This window comes from Anoplophora glabripennis, unplaced genomic scaffold (assembly GCF_000390285.2).
Source record: "Anoplophora glabripennis isolate ALB-LARVAE unplaced genomic scaffold, Agla_2.0 scaffold6, whole genome shotgun sequence".
NCBI lineage: Eukaryota > Metazoa > Arthropoda > Insecta > Coleoptera > Cerambycidae > Anoplophora > Anoplophora glabripennis.
This window is the reverse complement of record NW_019416749.1, coordinates 2,381,999-2,409,965: the sequence shown is the minus strand read 5'-3', so window position 1 is coordinate 2,409,965 and position 27,967 is coordinate 2,381,999. Positions and strand designations below refer to the sequence as shown.

The window sequence follows — 27,967 nt, the reverse complement described above, 5'->3', positions numbered from 1 at the left end:
TACCTGTTCAGTCTCACCAAGCTCTTCACATGTAAGTAGGCTTCATTTTGTACGCCCTCTTCCAAATCTCGCACAGACACACAGTAGAGTGGAACCTGTAGAAAATGGCGAGGGGCATAGACACGTGGGTGATGATGGTCCACGCCCAAAGACCATAGAAATGAAGCTGGATAGGATGTGACTCCGCTCTAGATTTCTCCAAGGTATTAATAGCCCACATGGCTAGGTTGGTGACTAGAAGGAAAGTGACTATTTCCCTACCAGGCTTCTTCTTCATTTGATCTGGAGTCACGCAGGTCCTCCTGGAGGCGTCTAGTATGAAGATTGTCTGGCAGGTGGTCTGTAAAAGTGAAGCTAGAGCCGTGACAAGCACCAGCACGGTGCTCCGCTGCAAAGTGAACTGTCCTCCGATTATGGTGAAGGTGCTGTAGATGAACATTCCAGTCTGGGCGCCAATCAAGAGGATGTTGTCCAGTTGCAGGTTCTTACTACCGTCGTATTTCAGCTGCCTCACCTGCCACATCCCCACGATCGACGCTAGGGTCGTCAAACCGTACAGAACCAGTTCGCATATGTTGACCTCCACCACGGCCAGTCCGACGAATTCTACGCGAGAGATTAACACGAAGAAGAGTATGAGGGAGATTATGGTGAGGACGAGCAAGAGGATACCGACGAAGAGACCCTTGTGGGCTCTGGCGCAGTCCACAGAGTAATGGTGAGGGCTCTTCTTGTACTGGGTGATTCCACTTTTAGTCCTAGAGATTAGACCTGTGGGAGGCATCTTGGAGATGCTCCTCCACATGACGTAGAGGATGGCGGCGCAGATGAGGCTGTATTCGATGGTACAGGGGAAGAGGAAAGGGGAAGCGTCTTGGACAAGGGAGCCTATAATGTTAGTGCGTCGGCACTCGTAGAGGTGGTGGGGACCCTTCAAGCCTCTGGCGACGATGTGGTGGCCGTGGGTTTCCGGGGGGTGATCGGAGGCCACCAGTGGCAGTCCTGAAAGAAATTTTTGGTATAATAAATCCTCAATTCGATTTGCTGGCTTTGCTTGATAGATATCTACCTAGAATGTTTCCTTTATAAGGGATGCGATGTGATATCTTCAAAGAGTTGTTTTCGGGGTTGTAAAATGTGAGTATTTCGTGTTTGGTTTCTTGTACCAGTACGTTCAGCCAGACGGAGAGATTTGTACCTATCATGTGCATAAGACCGAATCGCGCGGCTAGTTTGTGTTTGTATACCCTCATTTGCTGAAAAATAAGACAATGCAATATTTCTATTTCTTTTATTTACTAAAGGAGTACAGTAAATAATAATACCGGATGTTTCACCTAATGTTGACTCTTCCATAGCTCTTTTATTTTAAATCTAATAAAAAAATGTTTTATAATAAAGTTGCCATAACTGTAATAAAAATTTACAGTTATACAGGGTGCTCCGTTTCTTCTGGACGATACATAACTTCGATTGAAGGTTTGCCATATTATTCTCTAACAGATTTCGAGAAAAATTTGTTTTTATCTAAAATTCCAAAAAACTAGTCGGTAATTTTCGGTCCTGAATAACTTTTTTTTTTCAAAAAACGTAAAAGATAGAGAAATTTCTGCTGAAATGAACTGTGTAAACCGCATGTTCCTAATTCTTTTAGTTTAGATGCTACTTGGAAGAGTTGAATTTTTCCAGAAACAGTCGAATATATCGGAAACGACGGGTTCTAGGTACTATGTATGGTCAACAAAGTGAACCTAAAATTAAGCGAGGAATCTGATAAATCACTTATATACAGGGTGTTTCATTTAAAATAACGAAGTTATGTATCGTCCAGAAGAAACGGAGTATCTTGTATAACTGAAAATATTTTACAGGGATGCTCAATATAATTCCAGACAACTTTTATATAAAACATTTTTTCATTAAATTTAAAATAACATAACTATGGAAGAATCCGTTTCACCGGTAGGGACAAACATATACATAACTCCATATTTGACAATTTTAGCAGATCAGTGCTATGCTACAAGTTTCAGGTGAGAGTGAATATTCAATTTATTATTTTCCAGAAGAAAAACAAAATGGAAATAAACAAAATATCTGGCCTATACTTCAAAGAATTCTAGATATCTATAATTTATCATGAGAACAAACCCCTGTCAAATAATTAGTGAAACACATGTGTTTGAAAAGAAATGCATGATTATAAATAGATAACAAAGAGAAGGGAAAAAGATGTACCACACTTCAGTTATATTACAGAGATACTGAATTTATTTTATAGCCTTGCTGAAAGACAAGAAAATTGAAAGTTCCTTAATACCTTTTAACGGTTAAAGTTTATATTTAGAAACATATAAGAGGAACAATTACTGACTGATCTTTTTTAAATACAATTCGTTTTGGTATTAATTATAGGAAATTGTTTTTTGTATTGAAAGTATTAAAATACCGGGTGGTCCAAAATTTTATATCTTCATTATTATTTAAGATATGAAAAAACATACACGAATAAAAGTGTTACGATAAAATAGAAAATCGGGTTAGATCTACCTTGGGTGTTTTAATGGAACACCGTGTTTATTTTTGCACATTTGTATGTATATAATTTTTTCTTACGATATAAAATTTCATTTCTAATATTAAGTGAATATGGCCAAATGAATATGTCAAAAACTTAACTACACCGTGTCCACCCAGTGCGCGTAAGTTCAATATCTAGGTTAATAAAAGATATAACTTAATTTTTTTTCTACAGAGTTGCCTACTTTCCCGAGCTGCACAAAATGAAAATATATTTGCATATATAGGGTGTTCAGTTTTTCCTGGGCATGTACCAACTTAATTTTTTTTAACGAAAACCTATATTTTTTATGGCATTATCGAATTCTACGTGAAAAATTAACAGGACGTTGTGTTATGATATCTATTAAAATATTGATGGTTTTCGAGATAATCGACTTTTTATTTTTTTTTTCTTATGTTTCGTCACTTCTAGTAGTTGACATTATTATGATTGTATGACAGCTAGAATTTTATTTTTTTTTTTTTCAGGAACTGTAGAGTGAAGATGGCTCTCTCAAAAAACGTATCAAAAGTTGATCTACGATATACAGGTGGCAAAAAAATGGTGCCAAACCTGATAATTTAAGATTTCAAAAATCTCGACTCTTTCAAATAGAACACCCTGTGTTTTATGATTTCATTAGATGCCTTTCTGTAGACCCAACAATTTTTTAATAGCTTTCCCTATAAATAAGTTGCGTAGTTTTTGCAAAAAAACCATTTTTATGTAAAATACCAGATTTGCGCCCGTTCCTTTGTCGGGAAAAATATTGTAAGGTTATTTATTTTTATTAAATTTATTAGTTGTCTAGCTACACTATTTAAAATAAAAATTAATAACTGAAACATTTAGATATTTGAGTTTAATAAATAAGTCTTTAAGGAAAGTTACCATTTATTTGCAAATAAAATAAAATTAACAAAAAATCGCTACAAGTGATTAAGAATTAAAAAATATGGGAAATGTTTGCTAGCAGCACGTATTTACAAAGCAAATAATCCAAATTTACAGAGATCCACTGTTTTGAAAATGTGAAGGAAAGGTTTGAATGAGCAGCAAATGCGAATTATGAGAAAACTACCAGGAGACATAAAAGTAACAACGATAATATTTAGTTTAAGGTTGTGGCGTCTGCTGTTGAAAATCCAAATATTAGTGCCAGGAAATTGTAGGGTCATTGCTTATTTATAGAAAATTTATAAAAATTCCTATAGTTTTTCTTCTTATCCCTGTACATATTGAAAAAATTTTTTCGAGGAAATAATAGTCACTTTTAATAACCAACTGAAAACAATATCTGTCCATTTTAACTAACTTCCGCGTTGATACATCTGCACGCTGTCATGTGACGAAGGGCGTTAGAAATTAATGATGTCTAAAGTGCGTTTTGTAGCACTTATATAGGACGTTATCTTGTAACGCGATACAGGCATTAATTTCCTCAAACAATTCGGTTCGGGAGCAATAAATTCGAGGAGACATCCCGTGACAATTAAGAGCAAGTAAAAATAGACTCACTTCGTTATTCAAAAATATAAAGTACATCTGTATAAAAATAAATGCCATCCTCGTGGCCGGGGTGAGGGCCAGCAGGACGTTGTGGCATTTCGTGTTCCTCTCCAACTCGAAGTACTGCCCGAACTCCAGGCCGGAGTAGATCATGCTCCCGATGCCGAAGGCTGAAACAAGAGAATGCGAGTATATAATTATAATGTTTCCACCTCTCTTTCAAATCGCACCGATTAGCCCAAAAAAATCGGAGACGTCTGAGGGCGATGTAGCAGTATATTATTATTAAGCAGGCCGCATTTTCATATTTGCATTTAGTTAAAAACTAAATAGTAGGTAGTAAGTATTTAATCATAAACAAATCATGTTTTAAAAACATACATCGTAGGTGATTGAACTCGTAAAAAAAACTATCAAATGAAGACAGACAATGTGTTTCGATGCCAGAAATCTAGGTACACAAAAATCTTGTTTGATACTAACCTACAGCTCCCATTCTCAGGTAAAAGCTACCATAGTGGTTTTGTTTTTCAGAGTAGGATAGCGAGGACTTTCTGGGTCTATAGCTGTGGGAGCTGACGGTGTCCGCCACGCTAGTGGAGTTGGAATCGTTGTCGGATTCTTCGTCAGATAAGCTTTCTTCTTTAGCTTCTTCAGCCTCTGAAAAAAATATAATAAGATATAGCAGTTTCTATACGAGATATATTCTTGTTATGTAAACATAAAATACCTGTAAAATAAAGTTAATAAATAGCATAATTACCTACTTTTTTTTTATTATCATGTTTTTTACTGGATGTTATAAAATAAACAACTTTGCTTTTACATTGCCAATTTAGTCACGTCTCGTTAAGTTGTTAAGTTGGCAGTGTCAGTAACGGCCAATAGTAGTGACTAGTCACTGAAGTGTACATCTATAGCATATTAGATCTAATGGTATCGAAACATCAACGCACGGTTTTTGGGGTCGCTGATCACGGATCCGAATTTGCAAAACTCAAGATGGCGGATTCAAAATGGCGAACGAATTCTTTGAAAATCAGTCGATTTGCATCAAAGATGGTATACGGCCGTTTTTGAGGTTGCTGATCACGAATATGGGGTCAGTGACCCCCAATACCCCCGTATATCAAATTTGGTCCCTATTGATTAAATCCCATCCACCATCTTGGATCCGCCATCTTGAATTTTGAAAATCTGACCTCGGATTCGTGATCAGCGACCTCGAAAACCTCCGTATACAAAATTTGGTGACAATCGGTTAACTTTCAAAAATTTCGTCCGCCATCTTGATTTCGCCGTCATTTTGAATTGAAATTTTTGAAATGGTCAAAGTCATATCCGAACGTAAAATTTTCCGCTTTTTTCATTTCCGGGGTCAAAAAGGGGGGTTCCCGTTAAAAAAAATCGTCTTGACCCCATAATGACCACGTGGTCAGTGGTCAGTGGTCATGGCATGGTCATCATTGAATAGCCAGGGAAAAATCCTAACTTTCCTATATTTGGTTTTTCCGAAAATTGCATATCTTCCGGAATTTTTTGGGGTTCCCATACTTTTATGCCACCCTGTATATTTGTTTTTACAGTTGCTATAAAAGTTATTCAGTTATTCATTCTAATGTGCAAATTGTCATGTACTGTATCTTTATTAATTTTTTCTGCACAAAACTATCAAAATTAAGTTCAAATTTTGCAATTTTCGGAGTAGTTTTTTATTTTCAGAAATTCGAAACCAAGGTGAATTTTCTATTTCTCTGCTGACAGCATCACCCTCCGGCGGTGGCGCCAACTGCGGTATCGGTGTTTGGGTCGGTTGGGAGCTTCTTTGAAAACTTTGGCGGAAATTTTGGAAACGTAGTTGAAAATAATATTTCCGCGCCGCGCCTTCTGCTTTTCGTGGACAGTAGTTTGGGTACCCTAGAACATGGGTTTCCACTTTGGCCTTGCGTAGAATAATTGAAGACGGATTCGTGGTTCCAATTGGAAAGTTGAGCGAATTTTGAATTTGAATTTGGGATGCGTCATTATGTGCTGCTAATTTCACATTGTCATATAAATGACAACTTTACTAGTAATGTAATTTCCAATTTTTGTTAATGCTTCCTTCTCGGTTGCGAAGTTACGGTATGTACGTATTCACTAAAATAACACAACTGCGGTGACAAAAATAGTTGCAAGGACAAAGAACAGACGCGGGACGCACCAGGGTTCCAGGAAAGGTCCACGGCAGATTGGCGCCAGGACTAGATACATATACATGCGAATGACTCCATACCAAGACTTTTCAACAAACGCTCGCCCTGACAACAGTTCCTTTCACTGTACTATTGTTTTCAATAAGAATACTTTTATTTTACCGTTGAGAGAGAGTTTCATTTTGCTGTACACCGAAAACAACTCTCACATGTCTTCTCCAATTTTTGTTAATGCATCCATTTTGGTTGCGAAGTCATGTACTTATGTATTAATCCAAAGAAATTGACAGTAAAATTCCATTCCAACTCAGTTTTCAATCTCTGTAACGGCGGTGATAAAATTTTTGCCAACAATACATTGTTTTATATTGTATTAGCCATATCATATCTAATTTTTCTTGACGCATCCCTCTTGGTTGGGAAAATTGACAGTTTCCATTTTGATTTAGTTTTCAGCCTCTAGAACGGCCAGTAGTACGTTGTTTTACTTCTACTACTAGCCATGTTATATTCTTTTTTGTGAATGTATCCCTTTCGGTTGCGAATTCATTCAGTTCACACAAAAAACCAAAATGAATCTTTCGTGGACTGATGCCTCACCAACAAACTGACTAGTTTAATTAGAAACTATTTGCTTTTGTCACTAGTTGACAAAAGAACCGTTGTAGGTGCATCAGATGTCACTTGATGTAAATGCATCTGGTGTAATGAGAAACTCGCAGGTGTTGCTATTTTGTCTGTCTGGTTTCTACAGTTACTTATACGTTAAATTAATTTGTAGTAAATGCCAAAATTTGGCTCCCCTTTTCGCAAATTTTAACAATATTTCAAAACAGTTTTCGTTGTTAAGCCCCTTTGGCATTGCAGAATGGTTTTTACTCGTTGGTGTTTAAAAAAACTCTCCATTTTTGAATACATAAACGACCTAGAATCTAGAATAAAAAATAACTAATTGTAAAGTACACTTATATATATTTAAACAAGACTTTATTTCCTTTCTACCATATTATGCACTTATAATCCGGGTTCATCGGACTATTCTTGGGACACCCGTAGGCTTTCGCAAACTCCTGAGAATTACTTAACGCTCCAATAACCCTAAATATTCCCGGAGAATGGACCGACGTCTTTATCCGACTTTCAGCGGCCTCTATCCTTTGCTGGCCACACCAAACCTGAGCGAAATTCAAGAAAAACAATTGTTTTCCCGTCAGATCTAATCCTTAATATAGAAACATTTGTTAATTAACAGTTTTAACATTATGGATTCAAACCTCAACCTGGCAACGTTTCATTCGCCTCGGGATGCTTCTTCAGCCAAGCTTCGTACGCTCTGAACGCCTGTTTCAGTCCTCCATTATCAGCGATGTTCTCTCCTTGAGTCAGATAACCGTCCAAAGCTACTTTTATCTCGGGTAATACGTACTGGTCGTACTGGTCTATCAGGCATTGCGATTTCTCGTAGAATTTCTCTATGGAGGATTCCCGCCACCACATATGCAGGTTGCCCTCGTGGTCGAAGAGCCTGCCTTTGTCGTCGAAGCCGTGTGTGATCTCGTGGCCGATCACCACGCCGATACCGCCGAAGTTTAGGGCTTTGGGGAAGTGGCGATTGTAGAAAGGCGGCTGGAGCATACCTACGGTGCAGTCGACGACGATTTATGAAATTGTACAGGGTGTTTTGTTACGAATGGGCCATACTGTAAAGAGCGGTTCTTAGAATGAAACACCTTTCTTTTTGTTGCCAATAAAGCGAAATCATGTCATTTCATTATTGGCAAACAAAACAAGTTGTGGTGAGGCATTTTTATTAAATAAGCTTTATTTACTTTAGAATTGGTATTAAAAAGGAAATATAAAATTTGACAATAAAACTTGGCTGTAGGTGACCTAAGGAATTTTTTTTACGGTTACTTGTTACTTGCATTGCAAAGTTAAATCCGTTTTTTCCCAGTAAACGGATGCTCTTAGTAATGTCAACTAAAAATACCTTTTATTCGTAGAAAAGTATTAATATAAAAAATCACTGTGAGGATAAAACAAGTTGAAACCTGCTCTTACATGTTCACTGCATGCCAAACATAGGGTTACCTATAAAATATGCAAAATATCAAATTCCGCATCACGATAAACTCTCGTAGATATTTGGTCTAAATACTATGCGCGAAAATATACTGAGAATTTTTTTTTCATCTTTGACCCTATGTATGTTTGTCATTATTAACTTTTGCACTAAGGTCCAGGGACCTCCCATGGTCCATTCATTACAAAACACCTTGTATATTGCTGCTGATTCAGTGGGGACGAAGTGGTCGAAATCTATGGTATCCTCAATCAAATAGTGTACCGGACTTCGGCAGATGATAGTACTGATCAAAATAAGAGAAAAAGTTCTTATGAACATAAATGTCCTAAAATTATGCTTAAGCAGGAGAAGGACGCAGTTGCAAAAAATATAAAATCTTATCGTATTTGATGGTGACGCTTCTGATTCATTGTTACAGTAGAAAAAAGTCAATATTGTTCATATCTGGTGTTAAAAATGCCGTCTTTATTTAAATAAAAAAGTTGTGTGGGAAACAACCCCTTACCATTACGAAACTACCCCTTCTCAACAGATACGGCTTATTTCAATGTCACTATTGGCTTTGACGTAAAAATTTTATGGTAGATATAAAATTCCAAAAAACTGATCTACTGACCTTCTTAAAATAAGTTTAAACTTGTTTTTTTTATCCACCTTTTAAAGAATCGCAACTGTGTTTACAAGCATTTTAAGAACTTCTTTCGAGATACTTTTGTTGTTTTAATCAGTACCAGTACCTTTCGAAATCTGGTATACAATTTTTTTGACACCTCTCTATAAACTTGATAAGGATCCTTCTATTCAAGGTGTTGGGAAATTTCGTTCATATACTTGGAAGAACGACTTCACACATGGAAATTTGAAGAAAAATAGTTAATTTAACCATAGGACCTGACATGCGTCATAATGCTATGATTGTTCACCACTGAAAACGAATTTTTTATTTTATACTTATTTTTAGAATTGTTGTGGTCATCTTTTTCATAAGAAGTATTTTAGGATAATATTTTCCCTTTTTCGAATGAAGGGCCCTTCCAAATATGGAACTTCCGGACACCCTGTACAGACTTTTTTAAATATTGAGAACCAAAATCTGCTATATGTTTCTTAGGAAACAATTTTCTTATGATTTATGCTCGTACCCGCAGGAAACATGATCTGGTTCTTATTCCTGCTATAATACGCGTTTACTACGGCTGGAGGAGTGCTCCACATTGTCTTGTTCACCTCCGTCCCCAGTCTTCTTTGTTCTACTCTCGTGGTATGACGCAGTACCGTCAGGATGTTTTCGAAGAAGTAGCCCGGATGAATCTGGACATCGTAGTACCTCTCCGCCAATTCTGATTCGTTAAGGATAAAGTCCGGGTATCCGATTTTCAAGTCCATGTAATCCAGTTTCATTCTAAGATATTTTTTAATCGATTAATTTAATCTTCAAACATCTAGAAATTGAAGTGTAGTGACCGTTCATAGATCTCTTACCAACACTCCATGTCTGTGTTACTAAAAATAGTCGGATCATTTGTCAGTTGTCCCGCCTATAATGTAGCAATGAGGACTAATAAATTCGAAACGGGTATATGTCTGGGGGATTCGACTTACGAATGACCTGAATTGATTAGATATTGATGGTGTAATTCATTGCTGCTCGAGGCATTAGTCCGAAGAGTAGTTGTTTCCCGCAATATTAACAGTTTCATGTATTTTGTTTCTATTTCGGTACAAATTGTTAAATTAACGATCTAACTATTTTTACTTTATTTACCAACTACCTGGCGTAATCTTTCGTGTGTTCATCCAGCCAACTGTTTTCCGAAAGAGTCTTCTTGAAAGCGTCTTGTAGTTCCTTGGTCATTTTTATTGTATCAGTTTTGCTGCTCTGGTCGAAGTATTTCCTCACGAACAAAGATCCCAAAGCCATCCCCATGTTGGAGTTGACTTCGAATATGCAGAACTGCCACCTGGGCGGTGGCTTTTCTCTGCCGAATAATATGTAGTAGAATCTCTGCTTAGCCTCTGTGAATCTGTGGTCTAAATAGAATAATTCATCTAAGGTAATATAAGGAAATTCATGTATTTGTTCTGCTACCTAAGTTATTAGTCCTATGTCTGACAAACCTCCAAATCAAGTAATTCTGAAGGGTTCTGTGGTCCGTATTGCTTAACAGGTACAGTAATTCGTGCAAATACCTAGCGCAGTAGCAAGCTACGGGCGTCCTTAAATCGATGTCGTCTCCTAGAGTTACGGAAAAATAATGTTTCCAATCGAATTGAGGGAAGTACAGCGACAACGCGGCCAAATCCGTTCTAGATCAAAACATGTTCAGTTATATTTCATCTTGATGATTCCTTATGATATGTACCTAAGGTAAACGTCCGAAATATTTCTTCTTTCTTCCGAAGAAGCCATGATTTGAGCTAGTTGCACTTCGAACTGGATGATATCGTCAACGTCCTTTTCTGAAGATAGTGATTGTGCACCCATCAGTCGTGCAATTGTAAGAATAAATACTTTGTAAGCTCTGAGGTATTTAATGTTGACATCTTCCAAGTAATATTCTCTAGCTGGTAGACCTAGTGCCGCTTGATCTAGGTGCACGATGTACTCGTGCGAATTCTTCATGTCAGGTCCTACCTTAGAGTGAGAGGAATTATGATTATTATGTAAATAATTAGTTTCAATAAGCAATTGGTCAATATCTGAACCTTACCCATTGGGCTATTAGAACATCGTTGTTTAGCAACCTCAACCTAGCCATCAACCAAACCATGTCAAAATTATCCTCCGTCCAATTCTGGTCCACAATGGGCCACCCTCCCAACTGCTTCAGTATCTCTCTCAAAGGCTCGTCGCCTCTTTTGGCGAGGATGTCTTCTCGCATACAGGAATTGTAGAAGTTTTTCGCCTTGATAGTGGCATCCGACGTATCGTTAGGGTGGAAGCTCTTGTCTATGAAGTTGGTGGAGAAAGGGTATGTAGAGTTCATGGGTGGTTCTATGATGCCGTGCAGAATATTCTTTAGCATATAATCCAGGTTCTCGCGCACCATTTCAAAGGTATCGTAGGTAGCCCTGTCGGGAGGGATGGTATAGATCTTCTTCCAGCTGCCGCAAGCGTACTCATAGAAGTCGATGCAGGGGTCGACCTCAAGGTTCATGTAACTTTTCATGGTTTTACCTAAAATTAGTGATTGATCATTTCTGTTTGAATTACACTCTCTTATTGGTACATGCCTTGCACAGCCCTTATGTCTTCAGTAGTCTCGATATTCGTCCATGAAAACGGTTGTTGTAGTAGGTTCACCTTTTTGTTCTCTTCACTTTCTTCTGTCGTCCTGTATATCTCTGTTACTACCTTTAGCAGGTCTATATCCGTCTTGTTGGATATATTTGACAGTAAATTCAAAAAGTTTTCTGTGTAGAGCAGCTCCTTTAAATTCAGATCCTCCACGAAGCTGTCGTTTATAAAGGGTATCTTCAAGTCATTCGTGTTTGATACGGTCTTATTCTTTTCATCTTCGTCGTTTAATATTATAGCTTTGGGTTCTTCCCATACGTCGTCTTGCCTACTCTCGAATCGATTCTTTTTCAACAAGAAAGTGTTCGTATGGTGTTCTCTGCTTGTTTTTACGTAGTTTCTCCTAGCATGGCCGTATATATTATAAGATCTGGCCTCTCTTTTTTCTTGATTAATATATTTGTTCATGGATTCGTTCACATAAGGTCTGTACTCTGGAGCGTAGATAGTTTTGATGTCTCGCAGGATTTCTCTTCGGTCCTCTTCTGGTAGGATTTCAGTTTGGTCGTAACGTTTTAAGACGAAGGACCCTGGTAAATAGACGTTGGAAGAAGTTTGGTTGATAGTTGCACATAACGAACAGAGTAAGAGGAAAAACTGGCGACAGTGTGACATTGTCAGTCAGTTCTTGTCAATTTTGACAAAGAAGGAAAAGGAACTGAAAGGATAGAAATGCAAAAGAATTTGAATATTGAAAACGATAGTACAACTTTTTAAATTATTGATTAAAAAAAAATTGTTGGATATTTTTTTGCTGTATTGACTTTTCTTCTCTCCTCTCTCTCTCTCTCCTCCAATAGATTTTGAAAGCGTCGGATTGCAAAAATGTTGACGCCATTGTGCATTTGTAATTCGACTTAGATGTTTATATCAATACTGTACACAAATAAAGTTTTAGGTCAAACAGTGAGACACAGTTTATTTTTATTTTGCGTAGAATTGAACGGTGTAATCAGTTTTTGAATATTCTTATTAGATAAATTATTATCAACAATAACTGAAAAATTCATTGTTACGTCATTTTTTATTTTCTTCGCATTTTTTAGCATGTTTTTGAACTGTGATTACAGTTTTTTTTATTTCACCAAAAAGTATATGTCAAAACGAAAAACATGATTATTGGCAGAACTCTGTACGATGATTTTTCTAAGTAGAATTTTTCTTTGAATAAAAGTGTTTCAGGACGAAAAAAATAAATATCTCATAAACTTATTGATTTTTTTATCTAAAAAAAAATTGTGGTTATTTAAGACACATAAAGGTATACTTTCACCCAGTTTCGTTAAAATTAAATTAGTTTTGCTGAAATGAGAAATAAAAAACGAAAAATCAGAAAAAAAACTGTTTTTCGCATTTTTCTCGGAAATTTTTATGTTATGTTAAAAAGTGACCTCTACAAAAGTTGTAGATTTTTGCATGATCTACAACTTTTATATTGGATACTTTTTTGTTTGACGTCAACTTTCGCCAGAAATCCCAATGATAGAATTTTTCATAACTTTTCAACCCCTCAAATCAACCCTCTGCCGCTCCTGCTCACGCATTTATTTTTTTAGATTTATTGTAAGCCCTTTTACCATTTCCACTTCCAAGTAACATTTTTTTTTCTCCAAGTGTAATTTGGTTGGACTAAGATGTAATAGTTTATGAATTAAATAGTATAAATTATGGAAATATTTAATTTATTTAGGGTAGGTATCATGGTTTTTCGGGTTGATACGCTGTTGCCTATGTACCTGGCCGCGACAGAATTATATTGTACCTCTATACCCTTAACTAGGAATTTTTGACCTGTGGATCCGCCCCCACAGAGCCTAGTATGAGAACAACGACAAATCAAGGGCATTAAGTCTGTAATTGGCCGCTACCAGATACATAACTCGCGGTATTATCCTAACAATAGGCATATATAACGCAAACAAGGGATTTTTTTATTGAATATCACCTAATATCTTTTATTACTCTTATACTGTTATAATATAATAAATCAATATTTATTACAGTAATTATATAGGTAGGTACTTAAGGTTATTCACGTCCGAGGGCGGGGCACCTACTAAAGCTTTTATTTTATTATTATTGCAAACTATCGGATATCGTACCATTTACATACTACATAAAACTAAGTAACATGCATGCACTCATGAATATTCATTAAACTCACAGGGACCTACGTACGTGTGTGAAATGGCAATATAAAACGTTTGATAAGGTATGAAACTTTATTACTTGTCGGTTAGGAGTTGCAGTACCAGTTTCGTAACTTTCGAAAATGACTTTTTCAGCTCGATTTTCGTTTCTTACAAAAATGAGGACAGTTAGTTGCACACGGAGAAAAAGGTATCCTGCTCTCAATATATCTTTTACGCCAATGCAGACTTTATTCAGTATTCTATTCTCCAGTATAGATTTAATGATAATATATTTTTTAAAGGATATTTCCTGCATATTCCTCCTGTAACCTCTTGGATAATTTTAAAATTCACGAAAGAAGTAATTTTGATAGAAAATACAGGTTTTTAATTAAATTTGTAATTTTTTATTTACTCAAAGTACATTGTTGAACAGCATAGCGGGTAAATGGCCTCCACGGCTTTGCTGGCACATATGCACTCTTTTGTCGAAATTTTCCATGATCATTTTGCATAAATACGACTGAATTTCATTGATACAGCGCTCAATTCCCTCCTTCAAGGCTTGGGTGGTCGTGGACTTGTTGGCATAAATCTTGTACCCGAAAGAAAAAAGTCCAGCGGCGTTAAATCTTGTGATCTGGGCGGCCAACTCTGTTCACCAAAATGGGAAATTACACGACCAGTATATAGCTCTGCAGTAGTAATTGTTTCTCGAGATGCATGGCATGTGGCACCTTCTTGTTGAAACCACATGTCTTCTACATCCATATCTTGCTAATGCCACATTTTCGATTCGATTTGATGATGCCTTCAGCCCAAAATTTGCACTAAACAGTGACACGTTGTGGATACATTTGTTTCTCAACAATCACTCGCGGATTTTTAGAACCTCAAATACCACAATTTTGTCGAATCCGTCAAGAAATGATCCTCATTTTACAGTGATTGATGCTGATATACTTATGGGCTTGGTATTTTTTTCCGTGCATTATAAGTTTCCACAACATTAAACGCTATAAAATTAATAGGCCCATATATTGCGCGCCAGTTATATTACATTAAATTGTCAAAAATTATCATAGAAAGTTGAAATGAATGAGCGACGGTGATAGATGATCCCCTAATTAAAAATTTCTCGTTGGGAACATCCATCAGCAACTATGGGGATGGAAAATTGAATTTCATTATAACACTTGGGTTAAAAAGTTACATTTACGCAAAAAATATTTCAGTATCCAGTCACATGTATGCATATGGAGTAATCATTTTTTTTTTAAAGAACTTAAATTGACATTTTTTGTGAAAAGTGATGTAAAAATGGTTAATGGTGGAACACATATACATTCATTTAGGTATTTATTTCATATAATGTCTGAAATTCTTCTATTTGCTGACACATAATGGAATTGATTCACCAGATTTGTTGCAGAAATTATTTTATCATTTTACGTCTGTTATGACTCGCCAGCTCTATACTTTTCACGTGCCACATACTAATTCAGATTTATTGATAAAATCACCTTTTTATAATATGTTGCATAACTTTAATATGATTTCTGGTACATGTGACATCAACTTCAATGGGCTAAATGAAATGTCATATTGGCTAAATTTGCAGTAGCCATAACTGTTTTACATCTGTAGTACATTAATTGCTTCTGTTCTTTACATTGTAACCTGATGTTATATTTTTGTATGTATAATTATGTTTTGTGTAGTATAGTTTATCTTTGCCATTTATGGTATAGTACTCTAGTGCAGTAATATTGTCCTGTAATTGGAGTAATCTGTTGGGTATTGAAACTAAATAAAATAAATAAATAAAGATATTAATTACACAAAAGTGTCTACATACGTCAAAAACAAGAGAAGGGGTCAAATTCTATACAAATTTCGTTGTGTTTGTCTTAAATAGATTTATAGTGAGTTTATTACCTAGAAACCAGTTATCTGACAAATATTGTGACTGAGGCAAAATATTTGGCCTTTTAGGTAAATTACAATTGGACATTCTATTGTTGTCAGCAAAAGGTATACTTAAAATTTTACTGTGAAAATTATTATGAAAATTATTAATGTAAATAAGGAAATGTAGAGGACACAAAATTAGACTTTGTGGAGCTCTATATCGTACTTCTAACAATTAAACGCAATGATCTGTTAAATCCATTAATAATATGATGAAAAACTGTAAAGATGTATTTTATTTCAGTTCAGAACTGTTGATAATTTACTGCACAACTTATCAGTTGCATTGACAAATGAAGATATTAAATTCCTCAGAAGTAATATTGGAAATTCATTAGATTTATTTTTTTTAAAAAGATAAGTTTTATGAATAACTCAAAACTATCATTACATAAAAATGTCGATATGTTTTTCTCCAAAAAATTAATTCACTGACGCTCTGAGAAGACATATGTATGTTAAGCTTCATGGGACAATAATTTTGCGCACGCAATTTGTTGTGTTTTATCTTCGTATCAATACATCTTTTTTTCTCTATGTTATATACGGTATGTCCACAGAAAAGGTGTTGAATAGGAAAATCTTTATTTTTCATTTTATCGAAAAAAGTTAATCTTGTTAAAAATACTGTATATACAAGCTGTTACCGAATAGATAGCCTTTCTGGTACACCTTCAAATAGTTAAAATATTACTTACTCAAGCTGGCCTTGGCTTGACTCTTCATCATTCTCTTATCCCTGAGCAGGACGGCGTACATATACAGCAAGAAGAACATGCTGCCGATGTAGAGGTACAGATAGTAGGCTTCGTAGAAGGACGGAGGGATGTACGTGGAGATGACTTCGGCCATGGGGAAGGCGGTGCCCATCACCACCAGCAGTTTGCCGTAAAGGGCTGACAGGGTGGTGGCGAGGGCGTCCCTGCAAATGAGGATGTCGTTATTTCCGATTTTAAATGGGAATTCGTCCAGAAAGCTGGTCCGGTTTCCGGATTTTCTGTTTTCAGCCGATCGCAAGGGAAAAATATAATAATCCAATTAATACGTAATCTATTTAGTATGTGTAAGGATTAATTCGGTTGACTGAAATCCTTTTTTCAATGGATTATTACCAATGTTGCTTTTATTTTGTTCGGCTTCACCTTTAGATATGCAGTAACGCTTTTATATTCAAAATTGGAGAGGAAAAAAATGTACAATTATTAATTAAAAACCCGTGTTTTCTATCAAAATTACTTTTGGAACACCATGCACATATAATATTTCCCTAAAAAGAGGGGTAAAAACAAAAATAATTGTTTCAGGGGAATGCTTCCGTAAAATTCCTCTGAAGGTGCCTAAGGTTAGAAATTCCAGTTGAATAAAAATAAGGATCAGTTTCGATTCGAACTCAATGAAAACAAATATTTACGCCCTACGCATCTCGTAAATACACCCCCCTTAAGCCGAAATGTGTCACTTGCAATATTTTGACGTCCCTGGCAGGGGAAGATATGGAGCTCGGGGTCAGAAATCGATACGGGGCCACGGGGAGAGAACGAGGGAGATGCGTCGAAGAAAATAACGGTGCCGAGCAGAAGGAAAAGTTGCTTTCTCGCTCCCTTGGCGTAAATAAATAAGTTGGCCGGATATTAGCGGACATGAATGGGATCCAAACTTGAGATGCGAAGCTCTATGCTCGGCCTTGATCCGGCAAAATTGTCACTGAAACGCGTTTATGAGCGCTGTCCAAAGTTCTGTTTCAATGAATCTCAGGATAATGGTTAATAAACAAGAGTTTATACTTATTTATTGAATGGCAAAAAAGCAACTGATATATTTAGATACAAGTTTATTGTTAAATTTGCAATTAGTTTCTTCTTATAAATAATTTTAGATATCTGATACAACTCTTAAAAAAAATTGACTTTAAAAGACAATAATTATATGACATATTGTAGTGGTATGAAGATTTTCTTATTTAGCTGCAAATTATAAAATAAGTGCAGTACAAACATTTTACGTCTTATTATCTGACACGGTTCACAATGCATTTAACCTCCAAATTTAAGTAGAACCATGAATATGACCCCTATATTTCTCTACACTGAAAATACTGTTTTGTTTCAAATGCTATTCTTTGTTCACTATTATTATAAATATATTATCCAAAAGGTTTACGCAAAGCATATTTTGACATCACCAGATGAATATTTATATTGTTTTATTATATTTTTATACTTACGACCCCAGTTGCCTCCATTCCTCTTGTTTTTCAGCTCGGGATAATCTTCTTACTATGGGCAATGACGGCTGCTGTTGATGAAAGTACCCTGCAATAGCCAATGGTCCGGGCGACATTAATCTGAAATTGGGAAAAATGCAACTATCTAACACTTTCTTCTAGAGAAGTTTATTCTCGTATGTATATTATAATAAATTGCCATCCCCCAGTTTTTATATCAAAAAGAACTACTAATCTGGAGATGGTGTACCTTACACTATCTATATACGTTACGTAGATTTTCAAAAAGTAAAGAGTTTTTAACTATTTTTACTTTCATTTCACTTTTACGAAGTAGTGAATAAATAAACAAATAAAACCTAACACTTTTTAATATCCACATTAATTTTTCAGTTCATTAGCTGAAATTTTCCTCCATGCATAATTCTGGTGGTAACATCGGTAATAGACGTGAAAATGCAAGCAAAAAAATAAATGTTTTCCCAATATACTCAAAAGGATATGGAAGTTTCCATACTAGGGTGCCGAAATAGTACCGTTTTTTACAGCTGCAAAAGCCCACGAAGTTTCTTAAAACATTTTAAAAGATAAAGTATAAATTACTGACAGTTAGTAAACCATGAAGTAGCAACTACTGTTTTTTTATTTCTATTCTATTTTACAGAGAGATCCAGAATAATTGAAGTGTTTGAGATCGCAGTCTATGCCTGTGTCTGTCAATACTACATTTATATGCTAAAACAATACCTGGACTGCCACGAAATTTAAACTGCGACACTAGATCAAGTTGCCTTACATAAATCTAAAATTTCAGCCAGTTCGAGATAAACCACAGTCCTAAGAGGACAGATGTCAAACACCGCAGCGACGATCCACTTAAGAACTTGGCGGAGCCATCCCGAAGCGAGTTCGAACGTCAGCTCTGATTTTCCCCAAATAAGTAACCAGAACCAAGTTCACTTTTTAATCAAATATTTCAAATGAACTTGATACAAGGCTGCATTCAACAAACGCTTTAATCATTCTGGATCTCTCTGTATTTTCGATGCATTATTATTATGATTAGACCATAGTACAAAAAAAATACATTTTTGTATTATAAATATGTTATTTTTAATTTTTAATACCACAAATTTAATTAAAAGAGAGAGTAATAAACAACATGGTTATTTATTCCACTAAAATTTTAATGTTTTTAATTTTGTCCGAGTCCGAGTTTACTGATGCAATAACCCCACACAAATGCGCATTTATTTTCATAACTCTCTATTTATAAGAAGACCTTTTTCTTCCTCTGGTGTCCCCGAAAGAGCAATCCGGTCCTTTGTGTCTACTTACTTGGGTGGCGGGGCGATTTGTACGTGTGCAGACTGCCTGGTGGACTTGGATGGCGACGAGTGGCTCAACGTTTCCGGAGACACGATGATGGGGGCTGGGGAGGCTGGAGAGGGCAGCAGGGGGTCGCCGCCCCCCATAGCGGTGCTTCTGCTGCCGCCGCTCATATTCTGCGGCGGAATGGTCGGCCAACTGGAAGCGGAATAGTTTTTAGATAACGTTAATCGAGGATGAAGCCTTTCTGAGACCCACCCTGTATAAATTAATAGTAGGGGAGACTCGGCTGAGTTGGCATATCAAAACTATGATACCTACTTCAGTGGCGATTTGGTCAATGACCTCACACATAAATATACGATAATAAAGAAAAATTCAATGTATTACTAGAAATTGACAACGATTTATTGTATTTTTGCTGCAAAAAGTAAACATTTAATATATGGTCAACCTCAAAATTGTCCTCAAAGCTTAAAGTTGAGATTTGTATTCGTATCTAAATTAAAAGGTTTGAATGCAACAGACATGTATGTATAAGCATGGAAATAAAAGAGACAGAAATAAGAGCGGGTACATTCGAATCGAGTTCACACTGGAGACGGAAAATTCGGAGAGAACCTCTTTGGAGCCATCATAGCCCGTGTACGAACGTCCACCCTGTCATTCATTATCCCTGACGGAGTTCCTGGACATTGTGAATATACGAGCCAGTATCAAATGTATTCGTTGTCTTTCGACCCTTAGGACTACTTATTTAATTGAAATATAACTCTCAATGTTCTACGAGAGTCTCACATGACACAATAACCCACTCAGTCGATCATTTAGGGATAAAGGCATCAATTAAGACGGAATACTGGGCAGTACTCCAGTACGCTTATAAGCTCATTGTTTTATACCCACTCTCAATAAACCCATTTTATTTTCACAAATTCAAAACAATGTTCAATATTTTGCGAGGGTACCTATATCCTTGAGAAAATATTGATTTAAAATAAGATGGTGCGTTTTTAGTGGGATATTTTTTTCACGTTCCTATTTTAAGCATACAGACACTGATGTAGAAAAGTGTATGTCATCTCACCCGAGTCTCCAGTACTGATCGACAGTTGCAATTTAAAAATTTCTCCATCACGAATAAATCTCAGCAATTGCAGACCTATTATTTATCAGTGTAGTTAGAGGCAACAACCATTTTCATGGCCAAGGTTGACACGATTAAATAATGACATTTGAAAATATAAATCAGCAATTTAAATTAGATCTTCTACTTAATGTTAGGTACAATCATTCATATATTTGGTTATGATTGTTAGTGAGGAATATTTATAAATCGTGTTCATATAATGCAGAATACAGGGCGTTGCCATACTCCCCAAACAAATGAAATTCACATGGCATTCTACCCCTTTCTCTTTTTTAATTTCTATCTAGGAAAAAATCGTAAAAAGAGCGACCAAACTTGAAGTAAATGTGATGTCAGAGAAATGCATAAAAAACAACAGACTTTCATTTCAAAGATATTATAAATAATATTTTTTTTCAAGAACCTTATATTATCTTCAAAATTAACCATTTGAAATGTGGATCCATATGAATGTCTTTCTTGCTTTTAAAGTAAAACCTGTTGTGGTGAAATTACAATCATTAATAAACAATTTTTTTGACGTTATTTTCGAAGAAAATACTACTTCCTTATAAAGTCCCCTAGTTATGGTGGAATAATTTACGTAGAAATAAAACATTTCAATATTTGCTTACCAAGGGTTAATCACGTGTTCAAATTGAGCAATAGCGCGAAAAGCGTTTGCATTTCTTGTTACACAGGAACTAATGAAATTTCCCTACCTCATGTATGCAAGCCACGGATGCACGACTGCACTTAACTTTTGCACCACTGATCGTCACGTGTCCCCCTCCCCCCCCCAGGCCACTCACAGAAACGACTGGAAAGGGTGCAAATAGAGATGGGCCAATTATGCTATTGAGTTAATAGAACCATTATTATGCCGATTGGTCTGGTACACTCTGGGTATGTGAGACAGTGTACAGGGTGGTTTTTAATACCGCGTCTGCATGATTATTACTATGAATAGAATGGGTTTTTTGTGGTAGCAATTCTCTTTTATTTGTTCGTGTCAGTTCAGGAAAATCCGGAAAACTGATTTTATAAAATGGCAGACCCATTTCTGTAAACTGTATTTGTATTTTAATTCATTCCCATTGGAACGGCTGAAAAATAGGTACATATACAGTGTGTCGCACGATTACGTCCAGATGAAGAAACACTTTTTTATTTGTGAATGTATAATAAAATGTCAACTTCTACAAAAATTTCTACTTGTACCCAAACTCTTAAAAATACTACTACTTTCTTGATTTTCCCTATAAGGTTTTTTGAAAAATTTGAATATATTCACAGGCAAAGTGCAAGTTTTTTTGAAATATCGAAAAACCACTAATAGATATTTTTTTGGAATCCAAGGTCGTAAATGTCAATTGACTGACAAATGATAATTATTTAAAATCTATTGAATTTAGATCGGGATTTTTGGGAGGTCGCAAAATTTTCCTTTCACGGTATTGAATTATGGATATATTGTTCTGAATTATGAAATCCTAGAAGTTTTAAAAAATCATTTCCAATATTTTCAAAATATTTATTAAAACCTGAAGAGCAACACCATCGGCTTCTTTAGTGTATTTTTTCTTGGTAGTAATAATTATTCATTGATATATCTTTCACCTTTACTTGAAATGTGCTGTATTAAAATTTTCCAAATGCTATAATTTTTTAAATCATCACTAAATTCTACAAAATCAAAATTTACACTCCAAGAGTCAAAAAGAATTTCTGTATTTAGGGAGTTATGGAAAATCGAATTCCATGTCTTATACCTATCTTCAACTGTTTCGGAAATGTTAGGAGTTTTCAGATTTATTGCAAAAATTAACATTAAAAAAAGAAAATCATTTGATTACAGAAATTATTATAAAATAGTTTTGTTTACTTTTGTTTAAAACGCCTGCCCTTAGCAACGTGTTGTCTGCCTGCATGGCAGTAGTTGTTAGTGTTGTTGTCGTTTGAATTTCGTTAACTGCATATCAGGAAAATGGTTCATTTAACAGAGATGCACAAAATAACAATGATTAGTTATGGTTATGGAGATAACACACGGACACAAATGAAAGTTGCTCGCTTATTTCACGAAAGATAGCTTGCACATGTAAGGCAGATAAATAAAGCAGCTGCCAGTGCAATAAGTTATGATAGTAAATTGGATATTATGCTTGAGTTTGACGAAAACCCACATACTTCTAGTCGAAAAGCAGCCCCAATGTTCGATGTTAGCCATTCATCGATTATTCGAATATTAAAAGAAAATTAACTGCATCCCTATAAAATGAAACTAACTCAAGAACTCATGGAAGACGATTTTGATAGGAGAACGTATTTTTGTGAACAAATGATGGCAATGTTATATAACAATGTGATTCAATTAGAATCTTTTTTTTTGATGAGTACACCTTTACACTTCTCGGTCATGCTAATCGTCAAAATTGCCGCTATTGGTCTAGGGGGAATCCTCACTGGATTACAGAAGAACATACGCAATACCCTGAAGAGGTTAATGTTTGGACAGGACTTGTTGGAGATAATATCATAGGTCCCTTTTTCATTGATGGTAATTTGAATGGCGATAATTATTTAGTACTGCTCCAAAATAATGTCGTGCCAACTTTGACAAACTTATTTCCTGATCCAGCAAACTCACAAGTTCCAGCGAATATGATATGGTTTCAGCAAGATGGAGCACCGCCCCATAACCCAATCAATGCCCGGCAGTATCTCAACCGAATATTTCCAAATCGGTGGATAGGGAGGCGAAGATTGATGGAATGGCCAGCACGATCCCCTGATCTGACACCATTAGACTTCTTCTTATGGGGTTATGTCAAAAGTTGGTATTGTATACAAAACTAAACTCCTCGACTTCACTGACTTAGGAAGACGAATAACGCTTGCGATTAGATTGATCACGCCTGAGATGTCGAGTAACGTTAGAAGAAATTTCTATTTAAGATTAAGATGTTGCCAAGACGTTCACGACGAGCATTTTGAACATCTCCTACATTGACATTAATGTTTTTTTTTTGCTTTTTTGCATTATTAATAAATAAACAGCATTACTTATTAGTTTTTGAGTGTGTTGTAACGAATTTCTGTAATTAAATAATTTTCGTTTTTTAATATTAATTTTTGCAATAAATCTGAAAACACTTAATATTTCCGGAACAGTTGAATATTGAACATTGGACATTGTACATGAAATATGTCTAAAATTTTCTATAGAATCTAAAAATTGAATAATATACTGGGTGTTGCATTTAAAATAAGAGAGTTGGTATTGACCACTGTTATATGACTTGATATGACCTGTATAAAAAGTTTTTGTTCAAAAAATGCGCAACTAAAAATACAAATCGACGTGTCCGAGCGTTTTTTCGAACACGCCCCCATTTATTTATTCCATTTGGCTGATACACACTGTATATCAATAGCTAAAACATATATTTTATCTATTTCCACTGATTTAGAAAGTATTAAAGAAAAACATTTTTAGAGCTCATTGTCAAGATGCTGCAGCTTCGTAGAGAATCAAAACTGACCAACAGTTCGTTTGAATTTTTCGTGTTAATTCTTTTTGGCATTGGGATTAAGAAATACCCTGTATAATATATTAAAAGATTAAAAATGATTTTTGACAAACTTAACATAGATTGAAGATGTGACTTGCAAGTTTTCGGAAATTAATTACTGCTTGACATTTAATGTCTCACCTTTATTTGAGAATTGTAGGAAATGTAGGCAAGCAAATTGAGGGACATACTTTTTGTGTTTTGTGCCCGTTTTCAAACAACTTCGAGGATGGCACGTGTCCTTTAATGTCAAATCAGGATAAGGGAGAGATAAAGACAGAGATATGATATCATATCAAACCTTTCGAGTTGTTGGTTTTCATTCCACCCGTCTTCCCTTTGATGTTTTTTGTAAAGATCGGTTTCAAGATTTCTCTTTAAATATATTTTAAATCATCCTTTTACACTTATCTACTCATTCCTTTATAAAGGAGATAATATATCACGATTTTTGCCGACATATAATATACACATACAGTGTGTTTTGGAAAAAGGTACCATAGATTCAGAGACTGTTGGAACATCAAAATTAAGATAATCTATGGGCGTCCATTTTTTTAAATCAAATTTTAGCCATACCTTTTCCAAAAATCTGTATAGCTCGTTGACATTTTTTGTTTTTGAAAGTACTAAAAGCGTTACTGTTATTAGATTTTGACCCTCTGCTGGTGATCGCTAGTTTCGGCCTTACCTAATGACATTTATTTATATTATCATTTTTTTATTTTAAGTTAGGCATTTTACACTATCTTATATTACAAAGTAAAGTTTCATACAGCATAAAAATGGTAATCTTATTGAAATCGTTGAGAAAAACGCAATATCTCAAAAAGAAAATACAACAGACTCATGGTTCATAGTAAATTATTGTCTTAATTGTTAATCAGCCCTTGAATTCATGTTACCTTTTCCAAAACACCCTGTATATAATTATTATTGGGTACCGCCTAAGTTGATTTCTGCCTTGGCAGTTCACTATCTAGGTATATATATTTTTTTATTGTTCGAGGATTTTTTAAATTTATTTCGTGTTCCAATTACACTATAAAATCCTATTTTACATGTCCCAGAGCCATTCGAAGACGAAGTTGTGGTATTTCCAGCTGTAAACACTTGAGATTACCATCAATTAACTTTTTATGAAAGACGTTGTTGAGTATGTTTATATAAAAATAAGATCCTTGTATGTAAGTACATATACACGGAAAAAAGTGCTTTGTGAAAAATGGTTACATTACTGTGGTCCTCCATTTTATACCAAAAAATACTTTCACTATTGTATAACAAGTATTTTCATAAAATTTGATGAAAAGAATTCGACAGTAATAATATTTACCTCTGTATTTGTATTCATAAATGATTACATGCCACAACAGTAATTTTGTTTGAAACAGTAAACAAAATTCAATTTCTCCGGCTAGTGATTGGTGTAATTTTCCACGTCATCTTATTTATCCAATCGGCAATCGCATTCTCTCGAGCGTATAGGTTTGTCATTGTTCATTGTAAATGAATCATTAATATTGATTTTTAGATTGACACTACCAACGTGCAATGTGAGTCAAGTGGTTTGTAATCATTTATGAAGGCTCAGTTATATGTTCTGAAGATATTACTGAAATATATTTTACCACAATGTTGCGTTTTTATTTCAAATTATTTATAGAAATTTTTCAAAGAAATATTGAGATATATCTGACATACGCAGAAAGAGTTTTTTTTTCACCTGTGGCTTTTATTCCTTTATTATATTAGTTCAAACTACTGAGTATTGTTATCGGTATCCATCATGGTTGTGAATAAATAATGTACAAAATAAATTACGATAAATGGATTTGATGGAAAACTGGAACACCAACATGTCTTGTTTATTGGTAGGTATTTGATACAAAATGTTAGTGATGTGAAAAGATAAGTTGTAACCATATTTGCAAACTTAATTTTGAAATAAACCAGTCAGTATGTATGTATACTGATTTAAATACTGAGTGTGTTTTATTTCAGAATTAGTGCTAATAAAAGATGCAATATTCGGAATTTTTCCTAAAAAAATCGTGAATTCTGTACCCTGTAACAAAATAAAAACAAAAATGTAGTAAAGTTAAACATTTTAAATACAATCTGTTGATAATTATGTAATACGTAATCCTTATTTTCTATAATAAATCATTATTAAAAGGTACAATTATGATAATTCTTGTCCGTGTTTATTATTAATTCTATCTTAATATATCTTGTTCCATGATTTTTCTTAAGATTTTCATAAGTTTTATAGATGAAAAACAGTAATGTAAGACTAATAGGCCAGGAAAATAAGCTGGAAAATGAACTTTTTGTTTCCGCAAGCTGAATTTATCACTATAGATGCTAAATATTATGTACTATAACATTAGTTTCCACAGTCATAAAAATGGGGGGAAGATTGTTTACAGGGTGGTTAAATGTATAATTTTTACGTAAATACATTTTTCGCTTATAACTTTTTTTCCGTTTATTTCCACGAGAAAGCAGTAAAGTTTTTTTTCGTATTCAAAAGACCAAAGTGCATAAGAAAAATTGTCAAGTCAGTAGGTCGCTTGATTTTCGGCGTGCCGTGGCGCGGCGGAAGGGTGGGGGAAGCGAAGCGAAAATGACGATAATATTCATAGTCCTGCCGTTAAATAAGCGAAATTCGCTTGAAAATAATATATTGGCAGTCTGTAACTCCGTTGTTTTTCAACGAATCTTGACGATTTTTTTTTAGCTTAAAGATCTTTTCATAAGCTTTCCGAATGTGTAATAATATATAACTATATCATGCTCGTACGTCGTATATTTCATTTTGCACCTAACTAAAGCTAAAATATAAAAAAAATTCCAGGTTGCAAATTTGAAATGAAAAAAATAGATAGATTTCCATAATAATACATTGACCATGAAAAACATCAGTGCGATTGTGGAAAATCCTCGTGATCGTCCAGACTAATAATTAGTTAATTTGTTTATAAGGCCATAACTTGTAAACTATTCAACTTACCGATTCCAGATTTCGTGTGTGAGTTATTAGACAGTGATAAAGAATGAGAGGATGCGATGCCAAAACGTTCTGATAATAATAACGCAGTTTATAAATGTTTAATTCAAAAGAAATAAATAAACTTCTTCCGTTTATAACTTTTGGTCAAATCAATATTTTTTGACGCACGAGAGCTAGTTTTGTAGGTCTTTTGAAGACAAAAAAACATTACTTTACTGTTTTCTCGTGGAAATGAACGAAAAAAAGTTATAAGCGAAAAACGTGAATTTACGTAAAAATTATACAATTAATCTGTAAACAATCTTCCCCCCATTTTTATGACTGTGGAAACTAATATGTTATTGTACATAATATTCAGCATCTATAGTGATAAATTCAGCTTGCCGAAACAAAAAGTAGCATCCAACTCTATATTTCCCGGCCTATAAGCTTTATTTAGAAACATTTCCAGTATTTTAATATAAATTTAAATTTAAATATTTAAACTTCAGTATAAAACTAGATTTACCTTTTTTAAGAAAAAAAACCCAAACTTTACCTCGCACCCTCGACCTTCCCCTGGCCCAGAGCCGTGGGGGTAGCCGTGGTCTCCGCCGTGGTGTCCCCGTGCTCCGCCCCCGATGTGGTGGCCATCTCGTCGATGTCCGAGTCGATGCCCCTGTCGAAGTCCATGTAGAAGGAATCCCTGGAATCGCTGGAGCCCCTCCTGAGCTTCAGGCTCAGGTCCGGAGAGCTGTCGTCTCCCATGGCCCCCTGCGATCGCGAAAAACACCGCTCGACGAGAAACTGTCACATATTCCAGTCACATAGCGCCAGTTCGGGTAATCCTGCGGGCCCGAATAACATCCACTACATCACGACTACGCTCGAGAGTTTGCTCTGGCCCAGTGTCGGTGTTCCTTTGAGCTTTGTGTACACACCACTGATGCACGAATCTCTT

At 35.2% G+C, this 27,967-nt stretch overlaps 2 protein-coding genes across 2 annotated transcripts; both read right to left on the bottom strand.

Annotated features, from left to right (window-relative positions):
• Positions 1-25: 25 nt before the first annotated feature.
• LOC108911634 (otopetrin-2-like) lies at positions 26-27,774 on the bottom strand. The gene is made up of 8 exons (XM_018716616.1): positions 27,566-27,774; positions 19,317-19,505; positions 17,979-18,098; positions 16,453-16,676; positions 4,556-4,732; positions 4,082-4,242; positions 1,070-1,256; positions 26-1,002 (listed from the first exon to the last, which is right to left on the bottom strand). The coding sequence occupies exons 1-8, from the start codon at positions 27,772-27,774 to the stop codon at positions 26-28; spliced, it is 2,244 nt and encodes a 747-aa protein (XP_018572132.1).
• On the bottom strand, positions 7,266-12,266 carry LOC111691896 (neprilysin-4-like). Its single transcript, XM_023455388.1, has 8 exons — positions 11,588-12,266; positions 11,065-11,531; positions 10,717-10,988; positions 10,443-10,660; positions 10,126-10,384; positions 9,496-9,755; positions 7,548-7,904; positions 7,266-7,489 (listed from the first exon to the last, which is right to left on the bottom strand). The coding sequence occupies exons 1-8, from the start codon at positions 12,264-12,266 to the stop codon at positions 7,266-7,268; spliced, it is 2,736 nt and encodes a 911-aa protein (XP_023311156.1).
• Positions 27,775-27,967: the final 193 nt, after the last annotated feature.